The sequence below is a fragment of the Egretta garzetta genome, unplaced genomic scaffold (genome assembly GCF_000687185.1).
Source record: "Egretta garzetta isolate BGI_Z169 unplaced genomic scaffold, ASM68718v1 scaffold283, whole genome shotgun sequence".
NCBI classification, from domain to species: domain Eukaryota; kingdom Metazoa; phylum Chordata; class Aves; order Pelecaniformes; family Ardeidae; genus Egretta; species Egretta garzetta.
The window spans coordinates 183,733-192,057 of NW_009259043.1; the positions used below are offsets into that span (position 1 = coordinate 183,733).

Here is an 8,325-nt window from a genome sequence, read left to right on the forward strand (position 1 = left end):
GCTGCCTTTTCAAAAAAGGCTTAGAAGAATGTAACACCTGTGAGATTTTTTGTCAATTAGTCTAATTTAGGTGGAACTGACCACATCAGAACATTCCTGTGGAACACTGACAGCCGAACACTGACAGCCCAGGCAATGCAAGTGCATATGAACAATTTCCTCAGGAAACCAGACGTAAGGTGTTTGTAAGAGTATTGCTAGGAACAGTGCGTGGTTTATCTCTGTAACCACCTTTCTCTTTTCAAATCAAGATTTCATCTTGCTTCTAAAACTTTGCACTCCAGGTAAAGAGAGATTTTCAGAGCCAGAAAAAGGTGATCAGCAGCTTCAAAAAGTTTTACACTTAATAGAAGTTATAAATTTTATGGTATATATAGATCTACACAGAGTAATACACACACACACACACACACACACATCTTGTGATATTATCAATCCCGATTATTTGTTCAAAATAAGGCATCCTTCTTCATTTGTGGTTGCGGGAAGACAGGCAGCATAACAACGATATATACACTTAAAGAAAGGTACTAAGTTTTGGTCTTAAGTATTTTTTACTGTGATGAGACATTTCTGCTGTTCAATACAGCTTGAAAATACAGGAATATATATTTGCAAATATAAAAACATAGAATGCTTTGAGTTGGAAGGGACCTCTAAAGGTCATCTAGCCCATCCCCCCTTGCAGTGAGCAGGGACAAACATGATTTGTTATAAATAATCTCTCTCTAAAAACTGCGTACTTGAGTTAATTCAATTATTTCTTTTTTAATATGTACGCCTGCTTTACTCATTCTTTTCTTGCTGATCTACTACATGGAATTATCTGGAAGCCATGAAATTATCAATCTTATAAAAATCATCCTGCTGCAATAAAATTCTGTCATTTGTACTTTCCAGCAATACTTGGATTCCACAAAGAAATTCTATCTAGCAGAACTGGAAGCAGTCAATTTTAAATACACTGAAGAAGAAGCCAGAGAGAAGATTAACCTCTGGGTGGAAAATGAGACAAAAGGTAGAGAAGAATATGTGCAGGTTGTTTGGTTTGCAATCCAACCAGTTAGGAATAGCATGTCTAAATTTCAGTTTCCACCTTTTTTTTTCAAAAAACAGCAAGATTTTTATATATTAAACACTTGCTGTGCTTTTTTTGCTCAATAGGAAATAAATGTAGGAAGAAGTATAAAAATGCCTTGAGTTCCTGGCTTCAAAAGCTGTACATAAACTTTTTGTTATTTGTCTGACAGCATTATACTACTTTTCAGATTTACAGGAGTAATTATTAATATTCAAATGAAGCTGATTGCCTGAAAAAAGTAATAATTCTTTTTAATTAATTATTTTTAAAGGTAAAATCAAAGACCTGTTTGCTGCTGGGTTTATTGATCCCTCCACTGTACTTGTCCTGGTCAATGCTATATATTTTAAAGGAAAGTGGGCAGCAGAATTTAAGAAAGAAGACACTAAGGAAACATATTTCCAACTGAACAAGGTATGGTATGGGCAGGAACCGACACAGCTGGGGGATGGAAATCAGATGCCAGTCTCCAATAACAAGAGATGGAAGCTTTCCTCCTCTCTGTTATCCCAAACTAAAACACTGGTCTTCAGCTAGAACAATGGAAAGCTACATCTTCTCTCCAGTTTGATAACCAAATATGTAACTGTTTCTCTCACTTCCCATCAGAAGAGACTCTTGTGCAAGCTGAGATCATGGCTGGGTCAAAGTCACTGATCTCACGCACTGACTCAGTTGGGGATTTCACAACTAAGCATGCTGTTTCAAAAGCAGTCTGCTTTTGGGACTGACTTTGAGGTTTCTGTTCCTCTGCTACTATTTACCAACGGAACAGTGTTTCTTTTCAGGAAAAAATGAGCTAAAGACAAATTATCTCGGGAGCAGGTATACATTATTAATGAAGAATTTAGATTCATGGTTGTATCAGGTACATCGGTTTCCTCATCTGACATGCCAGAAAAAAGAATGACATAACAAGGGAGTTGCGAGTAAAGTAATCTGGCACCAACAGAAGTGGAAAAGTATGTTTTATGCTTCTAAAGTGGGTAAGTTCATTGGAGCTACAGTTAAGAGGTAGGAACACATCGATGCTACGAGCACATTAAACCCACAACCAGTGTAAATAATGTTTTTTGGACTGAACTCTAATCTCAGTACAGAAACCAATTACAACCAGCGTGATCATTTCTGTATTTCTGTATTTTCTGCTTAATATGCTTCATGTGTTCTAGAAGGAGAAAAGGACAGTGCAGATGATGTTTCAAGAAGGTTATTTTAACATGGCCATCATAGAGGAACTGAAAATGAAAGTGATAGAGCTCCCATACTTCAACTATGAACTGAGCATGTTCATTCTTCTTCCTGAAGTTGTCTATGAAGACCTTACTGGCCTAGAAGAGGTAATGCTTCTTTTTCTCTCTAGTAGCATACATAAGGGGCTGCAAACAGAGCAATACTTTAACACTGCTCCAGCGTGGTCAGAAGGCAAGCAGGAAAAACTGAACCTTATTATCTTTTCCTTCCGTTCATTATGGTGTATTATTGTCAATACCGCATTACAGCTTGAATGCGCCATCACGTATGAAAAACTAGCAGGATGGACCAGCTCGGCTAGGATGCAACAGCTGAGAGTGAAGGTGTACCTGCCCCAGTTTAAGATGGAGGAAAGTTACGTTCTCAACAAAACTCTCCAGGAGATGGGAGTGATGAATGTTTTTGACTGGGGAAAAGCTGATTTATCAGGGATCTCTAGGAAAGATGGTTTAGTTGTGTCCAAGGCCATCCAGAAGTCATTTGTGGAAGTCAATGAAGAGGGAACCGAAGCAGCTGGTGCCATGGGACTTGTTGCAGTGCCTCTGTGTCTCCCAGTTTCTTATGAGTTTAAAGCTGACCATCCATTCCTCTTCTTCATCAGACACAACCCAACCAACACCATTCTCTTCTTTGGAAGATATTCCTCCCCTTAAGTGGAGGTTATTTTTGAAATTAGATCTTTCTCCCCACTAACATCTGCATTGGCAAGCACTGAGGACAAAAGCACATTTTCACTAGGCTTTACCCTAAAGTGTTGATTGCTGTAAAAAAGACCATCTGATAAGAGCCAAATTAGACATAAAAACCTAAAACCTCTTAACTATTTCCTTTCTAACATCAACTTCAGGTATGTTTTACTTTTAGGAGGTCTCACTAAAATGACATCTACCTTAAAATACACTATGTAATTTTTGCCAAAGAGCTGTAGGCCTCTAGAGACGTCTGCATAGAAAATCCTATTTTGATCCTTTCCTAATGTAGCATGCCTCCAATAAACCCATGATTTTACTGCCCTAAAGATGAGTGATAGATTCTTCCACATGAAGGAGACAGGAGGATAGGGATCTACATTAAAAGGATAAACTTAGGTACTCAGTCTCTTTTAGCTTTACCTATCCAACCTCTGTATAGCTCTCAAGAAAAATACCAATTTATATGGGAGTAGCAGAGTATTCCTGTGGGACCTTTCCTTAAATGTTGATTGGGGGTAATGGTTCAATCTGGAATGAGGCTCTTGGGATTTGTACTCAGAGTGCAGAGAAAGCAGAAAACTTTTCTGGTGTAATCTTGCTTGTCTAAGCAGGGCAGACCCATTCCTTATTTTTTCCTGTGGGAAACCCTGTATGTGTTAGAGAGTTCTCCAACTTCTTCATAAACTTCCACGTAACAAAAAACAGTGTTTCAGAATAATGGAAAGCCTTTTCTGACAAGGTCTGCTCTGCGATGGCTGTGAATGAGACACTTAATTCCCACATAAAACTTCAAGCTCTGATCAGCCATTCTTTCTTTTAAAAAAAGCGCTCCCTTTCTTTGTGCCTCTGATACCATGAGTTTCTTGTTCCATCTGTTTTATTCCTCATCAGCATCAAAAAACTAATAAAAACATCTATAGTGATGGTATTTATATGAGTAGCCTATATTTGTTCCACTTATCGTAATAAAACCACTGCAAACTAAATATTAAATGTAATAGTCTGCAGAATTTAGTGGACAGAGGAATAGTCTCTAGCAGGTAAAAATAATGGCAATCCTTTCAAAAGTGACACTAAGTGACCCAGGAGTCAGACTCCCGTTTTAAAATATTCATTATGTTAAGTTTAGGCACTGGACAACGCGACATTATGATAGGTAAACCCTGAACCTCACCTACTGCTTCTCTCTTGCATTTGATTTTACCAGGGAATTACGAGGGTTTTAGGACACAGCTGAGCCAGTCTGATGCTACTGAGGAGGAGGATGCTGCTGTCCTTGTCTCCTTCCTTCCATGTCTTCCTGCTCCCTCCCTTACGCCACCACTATTACTTGCCTGACTAGGTGACGAGCAGTTCTCTGGGACCTACATCAAGAGGAAAATTTTTTGTAGAGTTAATTTGGTTGCTGATGACCTAGTTCCCTAAACCACCTCCTGGATGTTGCAGAGTAGGTGGTGGGAAGGCATAGGGAGGGGTTATGGAGAAGAGAGCAGCCTGCACTGTTTGGCAGCAGGCAATGTCCAAAATGAAACATGAAAAATACTTGCTTTTAAAGCAGAAATATTCCACCTCTTTGATGACTCACTCACCTTTTCCTGTTGCTCACTGATGGGAAGAAGGGAAACACTGGGAGCATACTAGTGCCATTTCAGACCTGCGGATTCAAAGGGCTCTTCCAAATGCTGATATATGCAGGAAAAAATTACAGTAAATTACAGTATGCCACAAAAATTCAATTGCTAAATAAAGCAGACTCATGGTAGTCTGTGGAGCTGCATCACATGGCTGCAATTTTAGTATGAAATACATCCTGAAATAGTAAAATTACCAGTAAAGGCACAGTTTTCATATCAATTAGCTGGTAAGAGAAGAGAACACCAAACACAGGCTGTGGGCTCTTCTGATGAATAGGGTATGCAAAAAATAGCCATGCATGTTTTTCAGTGACTGTCATCGGTATTCTGGTTTGCCTCAAATATAAATTACTTATGTTAACAAAAAAAAAAAAAAAAGACTGAAATGAACGGTGTTAAAATGTATTAGCTTGCATAACCAGACCTAAGTAACCTATGTAAAAGAAAAACAATTCACGGCATATGGGATAAAGGCAAGTGCTGTAATATATTATCCTGAAGAGCAGGAGTCTCACAACAGGAAAAGAAATTCTGTGTGTCAGCAAAGGAGGAGGTGTGGCTGAAACAAGGATTGTCACTTAGCTTACTACAGAATAAGTAGTCACTTACGATATTTGATTTTTTTCTTTTAGACTTGCTCCAGGGATATTTAGATAATTTTGACACCAGGAATGAAATATAGTCTAAATAATAAAAAAAAAAGTCTATTTTCTCTTCCCATAATCTTTTTTCTAATTGCTATCTTACTTTGTAAAACATCTAGAAAATGTGGTGAAAATGACCAGGATCTGGAAAGCAGCCTCTTGCTGCTAGTGTAGTGGTAGCAGCTTCCATTGTAGAAAAAATATAAGGTAAACCCTCTACTCTGGCAGCAAGTGCTTCTCCTATGGGGAACTGTAGCTTGTAAATGTGCAATGCCAAACAACAGAGCTTACAGAGCTGAGAAAATCTGGAGACTCCAAATGGTGCCCGGAGCAGACACGATCCTGAAGGGGATGCCACTGCCTCTTCCCCAGGGACAGGCTTGATGCTGGGTGTTGCTGCACAGCCTGTTGAACCACGCCGGCAACCTCACAGCCTGCAAACACGTACACTGCCAAAAAGCAAAGCGAAGGAAGTCAAATACTATTTGCATGAATATCCGTGGAAAGATAACGCTCATTTGTCCCGCACTTGACAGATCTGTGTCTTTCCACGGTCTGATTGCTGAGTAACTCTCAGTTTAAATACTCACCTTTCCGCTGAACTCTGATCTCTTTGATGGTTGCATTTCTCCTCAGTTTTCTCTGATATTTTGCTTTCCTTTAAACTGTTTCTTAGTACCTATGCATAACACAATTGTTATTGTGTCTTCAAAAGACTTGCCATGGATGGACAAGGAAGGCAGAGGAAGATTTTTGGGTTATCACTGAAAAAGCCAAAGAGAGCAGTTTTGAGTCATACTTTTTTTCCTATATCAAGACTACTGCTTCTTTCCCTCAAACTATAACTGGTAGAAGGTTTTATACCAGGAACTCCTGGTTCCTTATTATCCCAGTAAGAAAGGCACCCAGACTCTGTAAGGTATGACTTCAAATGCCATTTATTGGAGCTAATACTGTAAAGAAAAAGAAGAAATCATTGATAAACTTAAGTCCCTTCAGAGGCTGCATAGATGAGCAGCTGTGTGCACCAGGCGAAGAGCAGCACCGCTTGTCAGAGAGCACCACAAGCACGACACGGTTGCAGTGAGTGAGATCCAGCTGCCTGAGGTAATGGGGTAAGCCTCTTTCTTTCTTTTGGCAAGCATGTGCAGCAGGAAAAAAGTCACCATTTTACTGCTGCTTTATTATTACAAATTGAGTTATTGCTAGAGCCAACTGACAATCAAGGAGCATAGAGGACTGGTGGATGTGCCCAAGCCTTTTACCTTGGGTTGCTGTGCAAACACAATACACATTGTCATACCAGCTCCTGTGAGCTTTGAAGGGGAAAGGACACATTAGGCATTAACTTTATCCTGGGCCTGACACACTCCCTCTCTGAGAGGTTTAGTAGAAGGTGCTGGTTGTCTTCAAACTGCTGGCACTAATACCAATGACAGTCTGCCTCAGACTGTCTGCACACCACACAGAGCTGATCGTCTCCTGAGGTCCCTTCCAACCCTTGCCATTCTGTGATTCTGTGATCTCTAGCACAGCAAATACCATGACTGAATAAAAAGCACCTGAAATCCTGTAAATGGAACTTCTCTGGCCACATCTCAGTTGACTGAGAGATGCCAGTATAGCCTTCGCTAAGTGTAATGCAGATAGACAGGCCATCGAATGCATAAGCAAACATTACCCCCAAACACTGCAAAAGAGTTGCTGAGCAACCATAAGAAATGAAATGTGAAAATCTGAACAAAGAATTGTAGAAAGAGCTGCTTTTTTTTACTGCTTAATATCTCCTTGATTATGCCAACACTGGGAAAGAATGGGAAACCCCATGAATTGGTTTAGGAACAGCTCCACGATGGACTAGCTGGGAGGTAAAGGGAAGCAGAGTCCTTGCTGACCTCTTTTCTGGGACAAGCATGGATATGGAGCAGAATTTAACCTGCTTGTCTTGCTTTACAGTGCTACAGTCTTAGCTTTCAAATTTCAGAAGCAGCATCTGATTTCCTAAGGTCCAATGCCCTATTTTAAGTTACAAAAGAGCACTTTGCTGCTGACTGCACATGGACAGCCTGTCCTGATCAAAATTTTCAGCTGCTCACAGGCTGCTTCTCCAACCACTTTTTCACTAACATTCAGTGTAGAAAAAAATACAAAACAAACCCAAGGGTGTGTAGTGACAGACTGCTCTCTGGAGAAGTTGTACTGCCCTATCCATGACTACTGGCAGAAACAAACTTCTTCTCTTCCATGAGCTCATTTGCTTTGAGTATTTTAAACTATCTTGCCTGCCTTGAAAAATTAGGTTTTCACATTAGGGTAGCTAGCATAATTCAGAAACTGAGCAGTTACCAGATGTTCAACCAGCTTACCTGTGTGGAAAATTGTTGTGGTGATTGTGCTGCTGCAGAGATATGAAATGTAGAGTGTACAAAGAAGGCAGTTATATTGGCTGGGAGAACATACCAGAAACACTTACGTGCCCTCTTCTAGAGGAGTTGGTGCAATGAAATGTTTGTTGAGAAAATCTTGGATGTTGGGCAAAGAGCTGGCCATCTGTGCAGGGACAGTGGTGCCCTTCAGGTGCATGCTCCATGGATGTCCATGCAGGACAAACAGACTGAAGCAGAGCATACAAAGGAATGTGGGTGCCCAGGAAGGCTCTTCATGGAGGCCCCAAATGCATGTTTGAGCAATTGCTGACCAGTAGCTGGAACTCTACTGTGAGTATGTGAAAATGGGTGAAGACGAGAAGACACGCTACAGCTCTTTCCACACAAAACCTGTACCCTCGGGCAGTAACGGTTTGATAGGATAACGTAAAAGCTACAGCAGCCCAGCTCACAGAATAAGGAACATTGAACAAGGTGAGAGGAAAGCTGCTTACTGTCTTTAGATTTTCTCGTCCTCATCACTGCTATAACATCCCCAGGCAAAAAGCTCATTCTGAGTTGGGAAACTGAAAGCCACCGCAATTACCAGCCTCTGCATGTACGTACCTGCATTTCAGCAAAACAAAACACACT

At 40.4% G+C, this 8,325-nt stretch overlaps 1 protein-coding gene and 1 long non-coding RNA gene across 2 annotated transcripts in view; one reads left to right on the top strand and one right to left on the bottom strand.

Moving 5' to 3' along the window:
- The window catches only part of LOC104122831 (serpin B4), a 7,823-nt gene extending 2,523 nt beyond the window's left edge, over nucleotides 1-5,300 (top strand). Inside the window, exons 5-7 of the mRNA XM_035890579.1 lie at nucleotides 901-1,018; nucleotides 1,353-1,606; nucleotides 2,254-5,300. Coding sequence (XP_035746472.1) covers nucleotides 901-1,018; nucleotides 1,353-1,606; nucleotides 2,254-2,988 — 1,107 coding nt within the window. The 3' untranslated portion in view covers nucleotides 2,989-5,300. The remainder of the gene's footprint in view (nucleotides 1-900; nucleotides 1,019-1,352; nucleotides 1,607-2,253) is intronic.
- Nucleotides 5,301-5,535: 235 nt separating this feature from the next.
- Nucleotides 5,536-8,325, bottom strand: part of LOC118451899 — a 6,557-nt gene continuing 3,767 nt past the window's right edge. The window contains exons 2-3 of the long non-coding RNA XR_004841479.1: nucleotides 5,896-6,069; nucleotides 5,536-5,754 (exon numbers count right to left, since the gene is read on the bottom strand). This is a non-coding gene — a long non-coding RNA (uncharacterized LOC118451899). The remainder of the gene's footprint in view (nucleotides 5,755-5,895; nucleotides 6,070-8,325) is intronic.